The sequence below is a fragment of the Leucoraja erinacea genome, chromosome 17 (assembly GCF_028641065.1).
Source record: "Leucoraja erinacea ecotype New England chromosome 17, Leri_hhj_1, whole genome shotgun sequence".
NCBI classification, from domain to species: Eukaryota; Metazoa; Chordata; class Chondrichthyes; order Rajiformes; family Rajidae; genus Leucoraja; species Leucoraja erinaceus.
In genome coordinates, this window is record NC_073393.1 from 20,963,676 (window position 1) to 20,985,750 (window position 22,075).

The 22,075-nt window shown below is 41.4% G+C and overlaps 1 protein-coding gene across 1 annotated transcript in view; it reads left to right on the top strand.

Moving 5' to 3' along the window:
• The window catches only part of LOC129705282 (protein LSM14 homolog A-like), a 35,183-nt gene extending 13,108 nt beyond the window's left edge, over positions 1-22,075 (top strand). The window contains exons 2-10 of the mRNA XM_055648792.1: positions 11,981-12,144; positions 12,783-12,915; positions 14,604-14,726; positions 15,567-15,731; positions 16,736-16,816; positions 18,570-18,740; positions 18,891-19,068; positions 20,158-20,407; positions 21,067-22,075. Of these exons, the coding sequence (XP_055504767.1) occupies positions 11,981-12,144; positions 12,783-12,915; positions 14,604-14,726; positions 15,567-15,731; positions 16,736-16,816; positions 18,570-18,740; positions 18,891-19,068; positions 20,158-20,407; positions 21,067-21,090 (1,289 nt within the window). The 3' untranslated portion in view covers positions 21,091-22,075. The remainder of the gene's footprint in view (positions 1-11,980; positions 12,145-12,782; positions 12,916-14,603; positions 14,727-15,566; positions 15,732-16,735; positions 16,817-18,569; positions 18,741-18,890; positions 19,069-20,157; positions 20,408-21,066) is intronic.

Below are 22,075 nucleotides of genomic sequence, written 5' to 3' on the forward strand. Positions count from 1 at the left end.
GCTGAGCCACCGGGAGTTCAGGTAGGTTATTACGGACTGAGCGGAGGTGTTCGGCGAAACGATCGCCCAACTTCCGCTTAGTCTCCCCGATCCCAAACATACTGCTAAAACAACAAAGGAGTTTTTCAAAGCTAAAAAATGGTTAATCCTTGAGTGGCCAAGTCAATCACCCGATCTGAACCCAACTGAGCATGCCTTTCATATGCTGAGGAGAAAACTGAAGGGAACTAGCCACCAAAACCAGCATAAGTTAAAGATGGTTGCAATACAGGCCTGGCAGAGCATTACCAGAGAAGACATCAAGCAACTGGTGATGTCCATGAATTGTATACTTCAAGCAGTCTTTGCATGCAAAGGATATGTAACAAAATACTAAACATAACTACTTTCATTTATATGACAGTGCTGTGTCCAAAACATTATGGTGCCCTGAAATGGGGGGACTATGTATAAACACAGCTGTAATTTCTACATGGTGAAATCAAAATGTACAAAAATGGCCTTTAATATAATATGACAATGTGCGCTTTAACCACATGTGATTTTATCTATTACAAATCTCAAATTGTGGAGTACAGAGGCAAATAAATAAATGATGGGTCTTTGTCCCAAACATTATGGAGGGCATTGTATATCATCTTCTTCTTCTTTCCGTGTCCATCTTGTTACAAATGTTGACCTCGCTGTCAGCGTACGTCCTGAAAAGGACTCAAGCTTCCGGCGACAATCAGTGGAAGCCATCACTTGTCGCAATAAATGATGGTGGTAGAAGAATTAGCTCAGGATACTTCCAGTTTTCAGCCCTGCGACGTGAACGCCTGCTATGGGGGCCCTATGTCAGCTAAGATAAAAGATAACACTTAAGTTAGCAGAAACGTTGGCGTCTATTTTAGTCTAATTCTGCAAATTAATTCATAATTGTGACAGTCTGAAGGAAAGGCAAATTTAAAATTGTGTGAAGATTTAAATGTTTTTAAATTTGAAAATATAATTGTGTGGACAAGCTTGAAATGTGTTGTTTTGATCTTCAGTTTCAATCACAGTAATGTCACGAGAATTTAAAGATGGTGTTAGATCAAAGGAAAAGCCTTATGTTGCCAGAAGAGCAGTGAGCATCGGGATTAGAAAAATTTCAGAATAAGTAAATGAGGCCCAACGTAATGTGTAAGAAGGAACTGCAGATGCTGGTTATACACCAAAGTGGAGTCACTCTGGGACAGGCAATATTTCTGGGGAGTAGGAGCGGGTAAATTTCGAGTCGAGACCCTTCTTCAGGCCCAACATATTGACAAGGAAAGGGGAAATGGTAATAAAAGTACTCGAGCAGGATATATTAAAGCAGACTCAGCAACTCTGTGACCTACTGTGCCTTCCAAATGGGAAGACTTGAAGGATGTTCAGAGAGATCCGTGTGTCCTTGAACAATTACTCCTAGAAATTAACATGCAAACAGTTGCAAGACCAGGACATTGGCCTTGGTTACAAGAGAATTTGAGTTCAAGAGCAGGGAGCTCCTGAGCTCTGGAATATTGTAAAGTAAACTAATAAATGATGGGAAATCTCTGGAAGTCTTGAATAAATGACATTTCTGGTAGGGGCTCTTCTTCATAATGTGACTGAAAATAGATCCTGATCAGAAAACATCCATGTTTTCCAAAGATGCTGCCTGACCTGAGTTACTCTAGCATTTTGTGTGGGTTTTTTTCTTGTAAATCAGCAACTGCAGTTCCTTGTGTCTGAAATATTGTATGCAGGTTTGACCAGCTTCCTGAAAGAAGGAGGGTTAAATGGCCTGGGCCAATCTAAAATTCATAAGAATGAAACTTCATCACATAAAATAGTTGCAGATGTTCAGAGGGTAGATGATATTTCTCCTGGCGGTGGAATCTAGAATCCAAGATCACTGTCAAAGGGAACAGTTACTTCAAGACAAATGTGATAAATGTCTTAAGAATTATGAATCAGCACCCATGTTCTATTCTAGTCATAATCTAGTCAGAGATCAATATTGTATATTGTAGTCAGAGATCAATATTTATATTTTGGTATGAAGGCTTATGTGGTGAAATTAGAAGAGCAATAAATATATTGAATAGCAAGAAAATGTTAAGGGTTAAGTTTGTCTGATCTGTACCTATTTCTTGTATCTCCTTGGTCAAAACTCATCCATACCAACCAAGTTGCCTGACCAAGCTAGTCCCACTTGCACCTGGCCCCATCCCTCCAAACTTTTCCTAAAATGTTCTGATCAGGTGTCTTTTAAATATTGTAATTGTGCTTGCCTACACTGGCAGCTTGTCCAATACCCTCTGTGTATCTGATGTACTTGAAATATCTTCCCAATTTCATTGCACATATAGGGGGGGGGGGAAAGGTTGCACTTCACTATTTACGTTTCTTTCAAAACATAGTTCAGTTATTTTAAAAAATTGTACAGGCTCAGTTTAAGTGTTTGATTTATTTACTCTTAGCCCAGGAAAATAACTGAACTTGAGTGTACTGAATGTAGCTACTGTATGTGAGAAGAACTGGATGGCCAGTTATGACTTGTTTGCATTGTGTTCTTGTGTTCAGTTCAGTAATATTGGAAATGGGCGTCCTGTCATTGGAAGATATTGCACTTACAGTGCCCTCCATAATGTTTGGGACAAAGACCTGTCATTTATTTATTTGCCTCTGTACTCTACAATTTAAGTTTTGGAATAGAAAAAAAATCGCATGTGGTTAAAGTGCACATTGTTAGATTTTAATAAATGCCATTTTTATACATTTTGGTTTCACCATGTAGAAATTACAGCAGTGTTTATACATATTCCCCCATTTAAGGGCATCATAATGTTTGGGACACAGCAATGTCATGTAAATGAAAGTAGTCATGTTTAGTATTTTGTTGCATATCCTTTGCATACAATGACTGCTTGAAGTCTGCGATTCATTGACATCACCAGTTGCTGGGTGTCTTCTCTGGTGATGCTCTGCCAGGCCTATATTGCAGACACCTTCAGCTTATGCTTGTTTTGGGGACTAGTCCCCTTCAGTTTTCTGTTCAGCATATAAAAGGCATGATCAATTGGGTTCTGATCAGGTGATTGACTTGGCCACTCAAAAAATTACTGTTTTTTAGCTTTAAAAAACTCCTTTGTTGCTTTAGCAGTATGTTTGGGATTGTTGTCTTGCTGTAGAATGAACCGCCGGCCAATGAGTTTTGAAGCATTTGTTTGCAGATAGGATGTGTCTATGCACTTCAGAATTCATTGTGCTACTACCATCAGCAGATGTATCATCAATGAATATAAATTCAGCAGCCATACATGCCCAGGCCATAACACCCCACCACCGTGTTTCACAAATGAGGTGGTATGCTTTGCCTCTTGATGGAGGGACTAACGTTATACAACATTGGTTCGTAGATTAAGTACATACATACATATACTCCTCCCTCAGAGGACGTCAAGAAAGGCTTGAGAGTAAAGATGAGTTTTAAGTCTCGACTTAAAGGAGTCGATGGAGGTGGCAGTTCTGATGGGAAGAGGGATGCTGTTCCACAGTCTAGGAGCTGCAACCGCAACGCGGTCGCCCTGAGCTTATGCCTAGATGTTCAGTAACCCCAAGTCGGCCGATCTGAGGGACCTGGAGGTGGTGTGGGGGTGAGCGGACTTTTGATGTAGGTGGGGACAAGCCCGTTAAGGGCTTTGTAGACATAAAGAAGGAACTTGTTTATAATGGATGTTCAAAAATGTGCCAAACGGAGATAGTCCTGTGCACTTCATTACTTAAATGAGGCACAGCTGCTGCAGCAGGGTGATTGCTGTGGCTTTCTGTAATTGTTCAGTTTTGAAGATTGTCTCGTGCGAAGACTATGCAGCTGTGTGTTAATCCGCATCTTCTCATTTGCATTGTAATTAACCTTGGTGCATCAACGTATAATGAAGAGAATTCTGGCTGTTTCAGTGCATGGTTAACAGGAGTTTGTAATTTATTAGACTATGAGGACAGGTAAACAGGTTTTCATTTTTCCACACACATTTTTTCTCCATACCCATCATTTCCCTCCACAATGTTGCTGCATCTCTTTGTTGAATGATTCCAAGATTTTAATCTTCCAAAAATGTTTCTGAAAATCTATTCTAGTCACAATTTAATTCAGTTGTTTATATCAATCAAATAAGAACAAATAGAACATGTTGTAACTTTAGGCTGTGCACGCCATACGGAGGAAGAAGTAGATGAAGCAGTTGTTTATATCTCGTATTCTATTGATCTTCAAATAAATAAAAATAAAGTGCTGGAGAAACTCGACGGGTCAGGCAGCATCTGTGCAGGAATGGACAGATGATGCTTTGGGTTGGGATGCATCTTGTTTAATGATATTAGCCACCACCTTTCCAACCATAATAATCTTTTCTGTTTTTCCTCGCATTGGTTATTCTAACAGTGAATTAGCTTCAAGAGATTAGCTTTCTTGTCTCACTGCCACAGGTTACTGGGTTCACTCAAGAGGAGCAGAAGAGAGTGCATCTGCTGATCTGTCGCAGTGCTGAGAGGTTTGCAATGCTGTCGTTTCGGTGACTTGTTATACTGAAGCTGCTGCACTTCGATGGTGAACTAATTCCCAAGGCACTATTGAGTAAATAAACATAACTGAATCAGATGATCGGTTCACGATCACATGTATGGTTGTATTCGTATTTGGCTTCTGGGTGACCTACTTTACAATAGTGATGATACTTCAAACATTCGATTGGCTATAAGGTAGTTTTGAATATCACTTGATCATGAAAAATGCATGTCTTTTCATGCACTTTCTGTACTGGGACAGGTAATTATTGTGACTGCCTGACAATTGGCAAAATGGTTTAGTCTGAGCCGAGCTATAAATGGGTTAATTATCTTGCCTGGCCTGATTTGCCTCTATAAATAAACATTACAGCATGTAGTAATTCCTTCCTCATATTTATGGTTGAACTAAATTATACAGCTTGTTATGGTAGGGTAATCTCAGCTATTTTGTTGCTGTCCTCGCCATGATGGTTTAGGTTTATTATTGTCACGTAGCAAGTACAGTGAAAAGCTTTGTTTTCCATGATCAGATACTACATATAAATACAACTCAAGTACAATAAATAGAGTAAAGGGAAGGATACAGAGTGCAGAATATGGAGCATCTCTGTTCCACAGTCCACAACGGGATAATGGTGAATTGGACAGTGCCCTAGATTATGGAAGAACCGTTCAGAAGCTTGATAACAGAGGGGAAAGAAACTGTTTCTGGGGTTGGTGATAAACCCAGAGATATTTTATTCCAAAGACTTATTTTTTAAGACCATGAAGTTGAACATTTGAAGACAGGATATGATTCTAGTGCTGTGTTTGGGTTTGGTCTTCTGTGCAGTGCTCACATGAGAGGTTAAACAGCCTCTGTCCCAGCTGCAGAGGAGGCTGAACAGTAGTTGCATGTTTTTCTCCTGGTGTATCTTATTCCTATGATGGTGCAGATTATAAAATACATTGATTCTTCTTTATGTGGATGAGACTTGTCTAGATGTGAGAAGAATTTTTTATATCAACCCAGTTGCTTACCTGATTAGTGAACAAATAAAACATTTACCTGCTGCATTCAATGGATTTTGATTTATACAGTTCATAAATTTTCCTTGTTATTAACGACGATCAGAATCTAAATAGAAATATAACGATAAGTAATTTACGTAAATTGCATTTAGCCCAACTGAATAATCTAGGTGTATATTTTGCCCGTCTGTGTCGTATAAAATAGTGTTTTTAAGGTTCTGACAATGCTGGTGCACTGTGATAATGAGTTGTAAACTGTGTGGATGTTTCCCCTCTCCCTGATTTTCTAAGCAGGATTAGTGAAATATGCCATATACACCTGCTCTCTGCAGGTTGCTATACACTGTGTGTTGTTCCAGTATACACTGTGTTTATTCCAGTCTGCTATACTTGATTTCTAAGCAGATTAACATACATACATAGAACTGTACTTCCTCGATGTCTGTGCTGACCATGATGCTTATTTAAACTAATCCCATCTGCCTGGGCATGGTCTATATCCCCCTATCCCCTGTCTGTTCATGTGCCTGTCTAAATGCCCCTTAAATGTTATATCTGCTTCCACCACCTTCCCTAGAATTGCATTCTGGGCACCTACCACTCTCTGTCTGAAAACCCCCCCCTAACTTTGCAGATCCTCTTTCAACTATCTTTCCCCCCCCCCCCTCCCCCAATCTTAAATCCATACCTTGTTATTTGGCATTTCCTCCTTGGAAAGGAGACTCTGACTGTTTACCCTAACTATACCTTTTATAGATTGATGTCAAAAACGGGGAGGTTGAAAGGAAAAGCTAAGAATTGATTCTGTTTAAGATGAGAATAGTTATGTTCACATCTCACACGAAGAATACTGGCAGTGTAGAATGTTTTGTGTCAAACAACCTGCAGCAGTTGCTCCATTACCAATTATAAGTCCACTCATTCAGTTTGAAGATGTGGGTTTAAAATATGCCTCGGCATTGATGTAATGTGTGTGAGTTGGGTGACTGTGTGTTTGTGTGGGCAAGAGAGAGGGAGAGAGCAGAGTGTAAGAGGTTTTGACTGGTAGTACAGGGTACAGTGAAAACAAATTAATGCTATGTTGTGGGTTGAGTGAGTGAATTGGAACGAGTGGGTGGAATTGAATCTTGCTTGTGGAGGATATGGGTTGGCATTGTTGATTGTAAAAACTCTTGGAAAAATTATGAAAAGGTGCCAAACTGTCTTTCCCCCACTTTCTCCTTCCCACCCACTCAAACAGTTCACAAGATTCAGGTGAATTTGAAAAATCCCACTGCATCAAAAATGGGAGTTCTTCTCCCAAAAATGGGAGTTCCTAATAAATGCCCAGTCATTAATCTTGCTTTTAGTGAAATGTTACTATACTGAAAGCTGCTGTTTCAATTCCTGTATGGCTAGCTCGCTCACTCGTATCTGTACAGTTGTTGTCCTACTTCCCATCACAGCATGTCTGCACCCCTGATCTTCTCCTGCCATCCTTAACTTAATTCTCCACAGACCTCCGATCTTTCCAGTGAGCTGAAAACCTTAAATTAACTTGATCTCCAGGCAAGTTATCCTTGTAGATCTCCTACACCTTCACAGGATGTAGTCTGAGACAGTAAGGCTTGTGGGAGAACGGGGAAGGGGATGGAGAGAGAAAGCAAGGGCTATCTGAAGTTACAGAAGTCAATGTTCATACCACTGGGGAGTAAACTACCCAAGTGAAATATGAGGTGCTGTTCCTATAATTTGCACTGGGCCTCACTCTGTTAATGGAGGAGGCCCAGGACAGAAAGGTCAGATTGGGAATGGGAGGGGGAGTTGAAGTGCTGAGCTACTGGGAGATCAGATCGGTTAAGACTGATTGAGCGGAGGTGTTCAGTGAAACGATCGCCGAGCCTGCGCTTGGTCTCGCCGATGTACAGAAGTTGACACCTGGAACAGTGGATACAGTAGATGAGGTTGGAGGAAGTGCATGTGAACCTCTGCCTCACCTGGAAAGACTGTTTGGGTCCTTGGATGGAGTCGAGTGGGGAGGTAAAGGGAGAGGTGTTGCATCTCCTGCGGTTGCAGGGGAAAGTACCCGGTGAGGGTGTGGTTTGGGTGGGAAGTGACATGTTGACCAGTGATTTTCGGAGGTAAAAGAGGTATGTGAATGTGCAGGAAAATTGGATTGATGTAAAAGATCAATCAACCGTGATTTTGGTGAGTGGTGGGTTAGGCTACGCGGGGTTAATGGCCTACGTGCTATATTTGATAAATGGTATTGGGAACAGTTTAACTAACAATTGTCCCTTTATTTCCTGCGTTGGAGCAATTGAGGAAGGAAAATAATCTTTGGTCACTTGGAAGGTAGACAAAAATGCTGGAGAAACTCAATGGGTGAGGCAGCATCTATGGAGCGAAGGAATAGACGACGTTTCGGGTTGAGACCCTTCTTGGTCATTTGGAGCAGTGTTTGTGGTGTTGCTGGGGATAGCTTTCAGTTGGCTTGAGCTTAAATCTGCTTTGAATCTTTTAGGTAGCTCAAGTGCCAGATGTAAAATGTCATTCAAGGTAGTAGCCCAGGGAGTTCTCCTTAGCTAAGTTATTGATCAAAGGCAGCTCAATAGTCAATAGTCAATTTAATTGTCATTTGGGCCCCTTGAGGTCCAAACGAAATGCCGTTTCTGCAGCCATACATTACAAACAAATAGACCCCAGACACAACATAATTTACATTTTACATTTTTACATTTTTACAGCTGCCACTGCTTAGAACTGGCTGCTTCAACCTCTAACACAGAGCAACATTTGACAGAAGGGAGGCAGTTTTTATTGGTTTGCTAAGATATGTGTGCCATTGTTTGTTCTCTATTCTATGTTAATATTTCCAATTTACACCCGCCCAGTGTTTCTCTCATAGTCAAAGTTACAAGAGACAAATTAGGTAATTAAATCTTGAATTGCAGTTTGCTGTATGCCTGTGAATATATTGTGTAAGCGTGCTTGCAAATAAATTTCTCCTAAGTGAAAATAAAGACAAGAGGACTTTTTTGCAGGCATACCCCTATTTGAAGTTCTTTTTGAAGGCCTGTTATTTTTAAAGAGGGAAGATGAGAATGGTAAGAAGATTGTCAATTCTCTGTTAATCACAGAGTTATATGATGCAGTCTTTTCAGCCCATCTGTTCTGTGGTGAGCAACAAATACCCATGTACACTAATCCCATTGGCCGGCACTTAGTCCATAGCCTTGATGTTTCAAGTGCTTGTTCAGAATGAGATTCTTTGTCTTCTCTACTGAATCAGGCAAAATATTCCCGATTTCCTGCAGTCACTGGTTAGAAAGAAATCCCCCCCCAAGGTCCTCTTTAAACCTTTTTAAGAAAGAACTGCAGATGCTGGAAAATCGAAGGTACACAAAAATGCTGGAGAAACTCAGCGGGTGCAGCAGCATCTATGGTGCGAAGGAAATAGGCAAAGTTTCGGGTCGAAACCCTTCTTCAGACTAATTGGGGGGTGGGGGGAGGCGGGGAGAAGAAAGGAAAAAGGAGGAGGAGGAGCCCAAGGGCTGAGGGAGAGGTAGGAAGGGGAGGAGACAGCAAGTGCTAACAGAATTGTGAGAATTCAATGTTCATGCCACCAGGATGCAGACTCCCCAATGAGGTGCTGTTCCTCCAATTTCTGGTGTTGCTCACTCTGGCTGTGGAGGAGGCCCAGGACTGAGAGGTCAGATACGGAATGGGAGGGGAAGTGCAGAGCCACCGGGAGGTCAGGTTGGATAATGCGGACCGAGCTGAGGTGTTCGGCGAAATGATCGCCAGGCCTACACTTGGTCTCACACGAATGTACAAACAGAACTCACCAGAATGTACAAACTCCTTACAGACAGCACCTGTAGACAGGATCAAACCTGGGTATCTGGCTGACATCTAGATCAGCTGACATCTAGAGCAGCGGATGCAATAGATGAGGTTGGAGGATGTGCATGTAGGAGTTATGGTTGGTAAATGATGACACAAAGACATGAAGATTCATGGTGTTGATAGTGAGGAAGGTAGTCTTCGGCTGCACTTTGGGTGCAATATGAGCTTAATTTTGCTAATGTGGGCAGGGCTATAACAGGTGGAATTTAAGCTCAATATGTGAGCTGTGGGACAAATGAGTAAATTAATTTGGTAATGATCAAACTAGTTGGTCACAATGGTCCAACAGCAATGTTGTGGGCCTAGCTCTATGTGAGCAAATACTAACAGTCAGCTCCAACTGCATAATGGATGCTCGCTTTCCAGTGGCCGTGGTGGTTCAGTAGTAGCACTTCAGATTGTGCCAGAATGCCGTGTTTTATTCCCACTCCAGGTTTCTAAATCAGCGGTTGGTATGTAACAGGGAGAATGATTGCATTAAATATGCAAAAGATACAATGTTCGTATATACAAAAGTTTGAAAGCTCGTACCACCAGGTTCAGGAACAGCTTCTTTCCTTCTGTTATCAGACTGAACAATCATCCCATAATCTCCCAACCTACCTCATTGCCGATCTTGGACTTTTTCCCTGTAACTGTAACACTGTAATGTTGTTACACTATATTCAGCACTCTTGTATTTTTCTCTTGTACTTGTGTATGACTTGATTATACTCATGCGTAGTATAATTTGATTTCACTACATAGCACGCAAACAAAAGCTTTCACTGTATCCATGTGACAATAATGAACCAATACCGTTATCAAGATGCTGCCTTTTGGATTAAATGCTGAACCATGTACTGTATCAAATGATGTCAATTATCTTGTGATATTAGTTTTAGAGATTAAAGTAAATTAATCCTAATGTTGCAGATCCAAACTAAACCAGAATTTTAAATTTGATTTTTTTTTTTTAAATCTCATTGTTGTTCGGAAGTTTACGTGCAAATCGGGTGCAGGAGACAATTCGTTAAGTTAGTGTATTATGTACAACTTGATATCCTGATAAGCTCTTTATTAATGCAAGTTTGTTTTTCTAACTGTCATAAATCACATTAATCTATCACCAGTTTACTATTATTGCATATAATTCCATTCTGATACATCTTTGACATCACAGCACTATTCAATGTACTTCATTATTCACAGTGTGCATGGCTATGGATCTATATTTAATACATAAACAGTGCCACCTGCTGCCTGTGCTTCAACAGTTCCATGGTTTGAACTTTGTTGCATATAAACAGGATTAGAAGCAGCGTTAGCCATGGATACGTGGCCTGTCTGCTGCAGAATAAAATCTCTGATTTATCCAATGATAACTTCAACTACACATTATGGTCTGCCCACAGCAATTGTTCACCCCTTCCTTTTCAAGATTTTTTTCCTGTTTTTCCTTAAAAAATACTCCTGAACTCTGCTTCCACTACCCTTTTGTGTTGGGGCATTCCAAAATGACCCTCTGAGAGAATACCATGTTCCCTGTCTTAAATGTACAGATTGTTTTTGTTTAAATAGTTGAGTCCTGGTTCTTGATTGGGTGATTCTCTTCACACTCAACATTCATGTTCTTGTACTTTTTAGTCATGTCAACACTCACTTTCCAAAACTCTAGCCTGGCCTGTTCAACTTTTCCCCATAAGATAACCTGCCCATTCCAGGTATTAACCTAGTGAGTTTTCTCCGGCTGTTTCCCAACATCTTTATGTAAAGAGTCCAACACTGTTGCAACTTGTACTCAATGTAACCGAACCGTAATCGCTCTACTTTTGTATTCAATTCCCAGTGCATTAAATTAGTGTATGTTGCTTCCATCATCTTTCCCACCAAAACATAATTCTTCACAGTTCTCACCATTGAATATCACGCCAACTTAAATCTATTAACATCCCCACAGTTTGGTGTCTTCATGCCTCCAAGTTTTCTATCATCTCTACCAGTTGTGCATCTATTAATGTTTTGTTTGATCCTTGGCCAGTATCTGAAACTAATTTGTTGGAGTCGCACTTGTAGTCTAAGACTGTCGGTCTTTCTTCCCTAAAGAACATGGATATGTTCCTGTAGATATGAGTTCTTTATTCGTTCAGGGTTGCGGATCGCATAATTATTTTATCCTTTCATGCATAATTTTCGTTTTCCCCCTCCCCTTGCACTGGAGTCTACACTTCTCTCTTGATATGCTGCAACCTGTTGGCAGAATATTTAAGTTTGGGGTATTGCTAACCATTTCCAAGTGTCACTGTGTGGCTTTCCAGTAAAGCTAACAATCGGCAACGTGTAGCCACTGCCCATCTCTACCAGATTTTCTGTGCTCCATAGTTTAACCAGAGTCTTCAGCATGTCAGATTGTGCTGTGGACCATTAAGGAATGCGTTATATTGATCCAAATCGCAATTTATCCAGATGTCATGTTATGTCAATGTTGGGCTTTGAATGCTACACCTTGACGCGCTGTAATGTCAGTGCTTTTGTCTAACAGTTCGCTCGTTTGGGACTGAGGATCGGCCTACGGACAGACCAATCCCACCACGTGATGAAGTATTTGAGTACATCATATTTCGGGGGAGTGATATCAAAGACCTCACTGTCTGTGAGCCTCCAAAGCCTCAATGCTCTCTACCACAGGATCCTGCCATTGTTCAGGTGCGTTTAGATGCTTTGGTAAATACAGCAGATGCATTGTAGATTGAGACCAGCAATCTCTTGTGTTACTGAGATGCATTTGAAGAATGGCTTTCCAAGGTCACCATTATGGCACCTCTCAATAGCTGATGGTGATCATAGATGGAGGAAGTGATGCAAAGGGTCAGCAGATTGATTCCTGGGGTAGCAGTTTGGTGCGCACTGGGCTTATTCTAAACTGGAGAGTAAGGGAGATATCGGACTATTTTTAAATTTCCCTCCATCGATTTCTGTTCAATATATTTCACAAAAGTGGGCTTTTTAGCTCAACTGATTTGCACACCACATGGGTCTACTCTTCCGAGTTTCTATCTTCTTGTTTCTTTGCTATCTGATTCTATCCTGTTAAAATCTTCAGTGTTCTTAGACCTTTATTAGGTCACTACCTCTGTCTTTTTGTACTTGGAAAAGTATTGAGCAGCATTGCTTTTAAACTCTCGTGTAGTGTGTAGTAACTGACTTCGGGTCAGTCTGGGACTGGTATCCAGCTTGTGAAATGATTGGGTGACTTGGGACGAGGAGAGCTTCCATCGTGCAGAATGACCACTCAGAATACTTTGGGTACACTGTCACGAACCTATTTTCCTTTGTTCATGCAGTCTTCACTTGGGTCGTCCTCAAACTCATCTTTTCAGTCAGTTGGCCCCTATCCACCATTCAGCAGAATGCCAGCGTACAGCCAGTTTGGACCAAGCCCACTTGTGACACAGCAGTACAATGCTGTGGGTGTTGGTAAGTGTTGCTCTGTTTTCAAATAAATATTAATCCAAATTAGAGGTGGTTATGATCGATTGTTACTACTTCCTTCATCTGATATTAACATTGTCAACACCACCATTTGAGATGTTGAGTGTGTGATCAAATGGTATACAAAAGGCCCATATGCATGCCAGGAGAGACGGGAGAGCCCACAGCATAGTGAGAAGAACAAGTGAACTTGTTTATCGGTCAAAGCCACTCTGAACAGATTAACTAATTGTGAATTTTATTGGTTTTTTAATGATTTATAATGTGCAGATTAGATGTCAAGCCAATCCACAAAATAGTCTTGACCATACTCAAAAATAATTACTGTCATAAAATGGACAGTGTGAATGCCAGTTTGTTTATTTGCCTTGAAAGCACAATGTCTGATGCGTGTCTTGGGATGAATAGGAAATGTAGCTTTTAGTTCTTTATAATTAAAAACACAATTTCTCACCACTTCTATCACCCTACTCCCTCCTTCCCATCCGTCTATAGGCTCATCTACCATCCCAGAGTCCCATATTTTCTTTTATCCTCTTTCCCCTTTCACCCATATCCCTCCCTCCAGCTTTACATTTCATTCTTTCCCCTCTTTCCTTATCTGACATTTTTGTCTTCCAGCTGTATCCACCTATCACTTGTCAAGCTTTGCCCCAGCCCACCTCACTTTTCCAGCTTCCTTTACTCCCATCGGTCAGAATAAAGGTCCCGTCCTGAAACATTGTCTGCCCTTTCCCTCCATAGATGCTGAGTTCCTCCAGCATTTAAGTAATACTTCCTCCAGCTTTTTGCCTAATTAAAAGCACACCAAGGGTAGTATGTATTCCTACAACATCATGACACCTTTTATGTACATGGAAGACCCTTGTTATATTTAATACCTTTATAGTTTCCAATGAGAAACTTCGGGATTCGTTATTCAGGGATGCTCATATTTGAATTATATGATCTGAGTTTGTTGCTGTAGCTTTGAATAAAGCTGCACCAATACCCTAGGATGGCAGTGTGCTATACCAGAATCACATCTGCATTTATAGAAACACCTGCCTGCACTCCCAAATGAATAGCCATTGCTCTCTTCATCTCTCTCCTTGCTCCATGTGAAGCAGAGGCAGTCATGAATCTATGGTTTGTCTCTATCTGATGTTCATGTTCCTGCTTAGTATCTTTCTGGAATGAAGAGTTATTCTCAGAAACATTGAGGCCTTGTAGGATCTCAGTTCTAAAAATAAAACTATCCTCCACATGCTGCATACCAGTCTGGATGAACAATGCCCTTTAGGCGATAGGCTTATTGCACCTACTTTTTAATGCAGATGAGTTTCAGGAGCAGGGATCAGGAGCAGGGAGCAGTTAGTTTTGTGATAATAACAAGCTCCAGGTCCATCTACCAGCACATGGTGGTGATGCTACCGGTAATCTCGCCCTCCCAATGTGCAGGAGTAGTAACGTTTATAGATTAAAAACTGAGCATTAAATTTTTGAATTTCTGACAATTATGGATACATGTTTACATATAACTGTGGAAAAGTACATATTTTTACATTTGTTAAATAGCTTGTCCCATGTGGGTTATGTTTTGTTTTGTAATTGTTGTTGATGTCTCAGACGTGGCAGTATTCATAATCTTTAAAATTTTTTACCTTTTTCTCCTTGTTCTGAAAAACAAACAGGAGGCCCCTCGTCTTCTTTCAACAGCAACAAAACCAGCTTTGCGTCACTTACACAGACCAGCTCTCTGGGTTCCACCATCAAACCCGACACAAGTTCGCTGAAATTGCACTTAGCTTTTCAGGGTAAAGTCTTTTGCATTTTCAGTTTTTCGTTGAAAAAAAAAAAACAAGTCCATGCTTTCCCAAGCATAGTTTAAAATTTAGAGTTGATTCAAAATATTGTGAATTTTAATGCTGTTTCTTAAAGCAGTGTGTACTAAGTCACTGCAGAACTCCCATTGTCTCTTTGAAGCAGCAACAGGTGATATTGTGTAGCCATCAATGCTGTCAGATGGGCTTTTCATACCACCTTTATCCAGAAGGTGCACCTTTGATGTAACCTTTCCTCAGTACTACATTGATGGCCCTGTCTGGATTTTTCTGCTTGCCCTGTAGGACTTGACCCTGGATATGAGTGATACCGATGATACCAATGCTACCAGCTAACGATGATACTCTTCTCAGCCGGTTAGAACTCCCCGACCAAATTCTATTCCTAACAATTATCGGCAGATAATTCGCTGCAATGGCTACCCTTCACGCTTCACCAATTGCCTCTGTTAATGATGCTTACCTGAAAACAAGAATTTATTTTAAACAACAGACCAGCAGTTGATGGGGGATACAAGACGGAACATACAACTCATTCTGATGAATGCATGCATCTCCATGAAGTTATTAAAGAAAGTTCTGTTGAGTTTGGAGATGCTCGTGCAGTTCATGGGCAAGCAGACAACCAATGAACGTGCTAAAAACCAATATTGGTATAGTTTTGTAAACCACCTTTCTTTCAGCAACCTTTAAGCTAATCCTCCAGTTAACTGTTCTGCTTTTCCATTTTAAATGTTTGCACTAAATTGAGATGCACAGCCTCTCTGTATCTCAATTTATTTAAAAATGAGTCATTTATGGATTATTTTTCAGGGCGATCAAGTCCAAAACTGGAGTCCTTAAGGAAAAGTCCAACAATGGAACAGGCAGTGCAGACGCATACTTCACAAGCACCTGTAGGTAGGAGGAGCCCTGTGTTAACTCGACCTCTTCCATCAGTCCAGCATAAACCAGTGGATACTCATGATTCAAGGAAAGGTAAGAATGGAGACGATTCATGTTTACAGTCTGAACCAAACGGATGCTGGGTGTTTGCCGGTTGTCTATAGGGGAATATACAAAGTATTGATGTCACACTTATGTATTGCAACTCTAGTTATTGTGTAGCTGGTGAGGATTTGCAACCTGTCAATACCCCAATGAGGATTTGTTCACCACCACTTGTTGAAAATAGCTGCTCTTTCTGGCTTTCGATGTATCTCCCTTAGTGCCAGGAATAGTTTTGACGCAGACTGCAGTCCGGACTGCTCGTGCAAGTTTTATATATTGCTGAGATGACTACATTATCGTGGTCTTGTTGGTTGCAGTAGGCCTCGACCTAGCTATCGCTGGTCGGGCCCAATCACATCTGGGATAGGGTGGGGAGGTCACTTTTCCTGGTGGACAGAAGATCACCAGACCTGAAAGCAAATTTTAAAGAAATTTAATAATAATCTGACAGCTTTAGAATTGAGATTTACAAGAGTAGAACAATTGTAATAGATGTAAGTGGATCTGCTGGGCATGACGCACAAATAGCCGCCACGCTCCAGCACTGCCATTGTGCACAATGTTCTGTTGCTTGGCATGTGTTCTTTGAAGTGTAAATATCGAGCACCTTTAATAGCTTTGCTATTTGGTGTTGCAAATTGTTTTGGAAAGAAACTTGCAATTGTTTTTCACTACAATTCTTGAGGATAGAGACTTGTGGCTCTTTATTGGAAGCAAAATAATTTCCCTCTGGCATCGGTAGCTCTGAATTTTTTATAGTCCGAGGCGTATCTAATATCTACTTACTGTCAGTATTCAGAGTTGTTCTTTGCTGCACTCATTTCCCACTCCCCCACAACCAGTGGTCTGATTTTAATGCCTTAACCATCATGTGTGGAATGTTCTGATAACAACACTTCATTAAGAGCTGAAGTGTTGTTGCCAAGCAAGACTAGAAATGTCATGTTGTCGTTGGCAAGCATCATAATTTATTGCATTTTTGTTTTAATTAGTTTTTGAATCACAGAAATGTCTGCGGCCAGAGAATGATCACTTTAAGAATGAAAATCGGGAACCAAACAGGAGGACATCAGGTACCTTACCTCACATGCACAATCACGGGTTTTCTGTTCTGTACAGCAAATGCACGGGTGCAGTTGAAGATCAGTGAAACAGGGAATCTTATAGATATGCGTGAAATAGAGGAATATGGATCACATACAAGCTGAGGAGATTAGTTTAACTTGGCAATATCTTTGGTACAGACATTGTGGGCCAAAGGGCCGATTCCTATATGTCCCATGATGCAGACTCTAAATGGTGCCGACGCTTGACTTCTGCGATTTATTTGTTTTGGAACTTTTGCACGTAATCAACTACGAGTCAGAGACTTTGTCCGAGGTTGCAAATATCAAGCACCAGCGGGTGGAGGTTTATAGCGAGAGGGAATGTTTAAAGGATATTTGTGACACGGTGTCCTTTTATACAGAATGTGGTAGAGGTGCCTGCAATACACTGCCAGGGATGTGGTAGAAGCAGATACGATAGCAGCATTTAAAAGAGATTTAGATAGACCACAAACAGGCAGTGATTAGATGGATACACCACGTTCAGGCAGATAGGATTAATTTAGATTGGCATCGTGTTCAGCACACACTTGGTAGTCTGAAGGGCATGTTCTTTTAGCATTTAACGAAACAGGCCCACTGTCCACACTGACCTGTGATCACCTGTACACTAACACCATGCTACACCAGGGACAATCACATTTTTTTTTTTACCGGAGCCAATTACCTTACAAACCTGTACACCTTTGGAGTGTGAGAGGAAACCGGAGCACCAGAGGAAATCCCATGCAGACATGGGGAGAACGTATAAACTCCGTACAGACAGCACCCGTAATCGGGATCAAACCCGGGTCTCTGGCATTGTAAGACAGTAACTCTACCGCTGCCCCACTGTGCCAGCCCTTTGTGCGCTGTACTGTTCTAAGTCTACTGTAACTACATGGATCCTGTGGCATTGTGGTGCTCTCAGTATATGTTGTAGTGCCCAACATGGTGTTATGGTGTTACCCAGACCAAAGTATTGCCTGTCTAATAATGAAAAAGAGATTGCATTTTGAATGTTGTTCAATTTTCTGTTCAGTTAAAATATTTCAAGAACATGAAGGATTATAAATATGAGCTGTGGTAAGATTTACTTAACCAAGGAAGGAGATATCAAGAGGATTTGTTTGACTTGCCAACAAGCTTTGGGTAGGTGAAAGAGACATGGTTAGGTAGCCCAGGGGTTCAAGCTTCACTTCATTTTGGTTGGAAGCCTGGTATATTGGTGCAGACATAATATCTCCACTTGTCTGTGAAATCTGTTATTCAGGAATCAACCTCTTAATGCTGTTTCATCAGCAGAGTAATTGCAGCTCTACCCCCTGCTGAGATTTGCCTGGTCACAGAGTGACCTCCGCTCAGCATGGTCACAGATCATTTGATTGTTACTTCAGTCTCAGTTAGCTGCTTCACTCCAGTGACAAGCAGCTCATCTACAAAATCAACTTCTCAGCATGTCAATTGTGCTTTTGTGAGACTTCATTGCAAATGTCACAGCCACACAGCTCAGAAACAAGCTCAACTCGTCCATGCCAACCAAGCTATCCAATCTAACATAGTCCCACCTGGTTCATCCAGCCGGACCTGGTTCAAAAGGGTCAGTTTTGTAGGGTGCCGTTCATTTAAGCCTGGTCTGGCTGAGCTAGCTCTCTGGTCTGGCTTTAGATGCTGTATCGGTATTGGGGTGGTGATCTAAAGCTGACCTCTGATGGACTGACATTGGTTTTGTTTGCACCAGGGGGTCAGAATGCCCGGCGAGGCCGTGGTGGAAGCCGGGGAAGGGGCAGGTTCGCTGTCAGACGGGACGGCCCAGTTAAGTTCGAGAAAGACTTCGACTTTGAGAGCGCAAATGCACAATTTAACAAAGAGGATATTGACAGGGAGTTCCAGAATAAACTGAAATTAAAAGGTAACATTCACTTTTTTATATTTATTGGCTTTGATTTTCTCAGAGGCAAGAGCTGCCATGCTCTTAATTCAACTGAGGTCGAGTGACCATCTGCTGACATTTGTTCCACTGTTCCCCCTGGTGTCCTACCATTCATGTTTTTCTCAACAGATGATAAGCAGCCAGATAAAACAGAGAAGGCAATAAATGGTGAAGATAAAGGAGACTCAGGGATTGAAACACAGAACAGCGAAGGGAATGCTGATGAAGAAGACACTTCGGGATCGAAATGCTATTATGACAAAACCAAATCATTTTTTGACAACATCTCTTGTGATAATGCGGCAAGGTATTTATTCTTTACAGGATTTTTGTCTGTCTCCTCCAACCATAGTGTGTGTTGTGAGTAAATGAATTTAAAGAAACTGCTTGGAAAAGGGCCCTTCGGCACACCAAGTCCATGCTGACTATCGATCACCTGGTCACACTAGTTCTATGTTATCCCACTCTCTCATCCACTCCCTACATACCAGGGGCAATTTGCAGAGGCCAAGTCGCCTACTAACCTGCACATTTTTGTGATGTGGGAGGCAACCAGAGCACTAAGAGGAAACCCATGTGGTCACAGGGAGAACGTGAAATTCCACCAAGACAGCACCCACGGTCAGGATTGAACCCGGGAAACAACTGCATGGTAACTTGGGCAGAAGGGTACGGGGAATGAAATGTTCTCTGCTGAATTACAACGTGGCAACAACACTGGTATCCGAGTGGTGCCTTGTTTCCAAAGACATGAATGGGATGGCCCAGTTGCATCGTCTCAGATTGAATTGCATGAACCAAGCTGACCCTATCTACCAGCATCGGGCGTCGTAGCTCAAACCACATTTTAGGGCAGTGGTGGAGTTCTGCTGCTTGGATTGGAAACTTTCGTGGCTTACATGAATCATTTACGCCTTACAGATGTAAGAAACTGCAGATTGTGAAATCTTGGAGTAAAATACAAAGTGATGGAGGGCCTTCCTGTCCCGTGCCTCCTTCAATGTCAGAGTGAGGTTTAGGTTTATTATTCTCATGTGTACTGAGGTACAGTTTAAAGCTTTGTTTTGCATCCTATCCAAACAGATCAGGTAAACCATACGTAGCTACCTATGTATGTGTAGATACGTCGACCCTTGGCGACCCAAAACGGTACCCATCCTTTTTATCCAGAAATGCTGCCTGACCCGCTGAGTTACTCCAGCACTTTGTGTCTATCTTGGTTGAAACCAGCATCTGCAGTTTGTTATTTCTACAACTTCTCCAAAGTTTTCCGTGATGCAACTATGAATCATGTGACGGCCAGTAGAATCCAGGATCTGTACCGCCTCGTACATAATATTAGGAACAAGTGAAGACTTTTGTGTTCAGTGAGTAAGCAGTTTAACTCTCCCTGCAGTTACTTTTCTTCCAGGGACCGGAGACCCACTTGGGCCGAGGAGAGGAGGATAAATGCGGAAACGTTTGGAATCCCCCTGCGTCCGATGCGTGGTCGAGGAGGTTACAGAGGCCGCGGTGGCTACGCATACAGGGGTGGGAGAGGCCGCGGGGGCAGAGGGAACAATTATGGCCCTCCCCGTGGAGGTTACCGTGGAGGATTTCGAGGCGGACGCGGTGGAGACAGAGAGTTTTCAGATTTCGAATACAGGGTAACTCTTCCCAAAATGTATTCATGTATAAAACTGCCAGAGAATGAAATGCAAGACTGCAACACTTCCATGGTTATTTCGGAATTGTGTCATGCATTCTATATTTAATACGTTTAGTGGCATATCCTATTACGTAGTTGCAGAGCTATACAGCAAAGCCCGTAATCCCATCAAATCCATCCCAAGCACCCAGTTTAATTTATTGTCATATGTACTGAGGTACAGTGAAAAATGTTTTGTTGCATGCTATGCAGTCACCTATTCTAATATTCCTATCACTCTCACACAGATTAGTCATGGAGTCATACAGCAAGGAAACTCGCCCTCTCGCCCAATTTGCCCATGTCGACCAAGATGCCCCATCTAACCTATTTCCATTTGGCCTATATCCTTCTAAACCTCGTATCGATGTAAACTGTATTCTACCACTCACCTGGCCAGTTAAACATCAATCCATATATCTTTGGGTATGCAGTCACAGGGAGGAAGTACAAACTCCACACAATCAGTGCCAGAGGTCAGAATTGAACCTGCTCACTGGAGCCGTGAGGCAGCAGCTCTATTAGTTGAGCCAGTGTGCTTAGGAAGTCCCAGTCTATAGGGAAAACTGTTAACCAGTGTAAATCATTTAATGATGTGCTTCCATTATTTCCCCACAGAAGGACAATAAAGTCGCTGCATAGTATACAAGATGATGTTCACAAAAGAAGGACTTAAGATCTACTCGGTCCAGAGAATTTGTTTAGTTTCAAACTTATTTTTGACAGCAAGGATGAAGAATTGAATTTGCTGTTCATCTGTCACCAGCACTGGTATTTACGTGCTTGACTTCAAAGGGGGAACGCGCAATATCTTGTTGTGAAGAAGGTTCGTCTTTCTGATGTTGAGCATTAAATATTTGTCTTTGAAATAGAAGGAAGATTTGTAAATGTATACATGAGACAAAAAATACAACTAGTACGTTGGAGCTTTCCAGTATTTTTGCATTGATAATGAGAGCGCTTTCTTATTACTGAAAATGTTTGATAAAATGCAGTCAGTTGCAAGAAATACTGTATGCAGCCGGCCATCTACTGTGATTGCATTCTGACCCGCTGAGATTCACAGGAAATTACATTGAAAGCTTTTAAGATTTATTTTTCTTGGTGAAACAGTAAAACAGCTTTATTGTGCGTAGGACAAAAATACTCAAACTTAACACACGGCTGTGCTTATTTTAAAGAGGGGAACGATTGGATCAGACATGTGTCGTGACATGTTCCTCTGGAGATGTCTCATCATAACCACCCCCTCCCCTCCTCTTGGGAGGGGATGTTGCAAATTTCTGCTTTAGGAAGGTGTTCCCCATAGAATTTTTTTGATTTTGAAAAAAAAACGAGGGAAAAAAGTTTAAAAATTCATAGTTTTCTTTTAATTCAGTAAATTTAGCTAAGGCGCATAAAGGGATCCAAAGAGGAATAATTTTTGAAATAATGTAGATATTATGTGAACAATTTTTGAACTCCATTGTTGCAAGTAATATATAGTGTATGGTTAGTCCCCTGATAATGTATTCCCACAGATCGAGGTTGAAGGTACAAGAGAAGAAATTCCTCTACTGTTGTTGTTCATCTGTCATCTATTCCTTCCTACGCTTGCCATATAACAATAAAAGTAACTGTACACTAA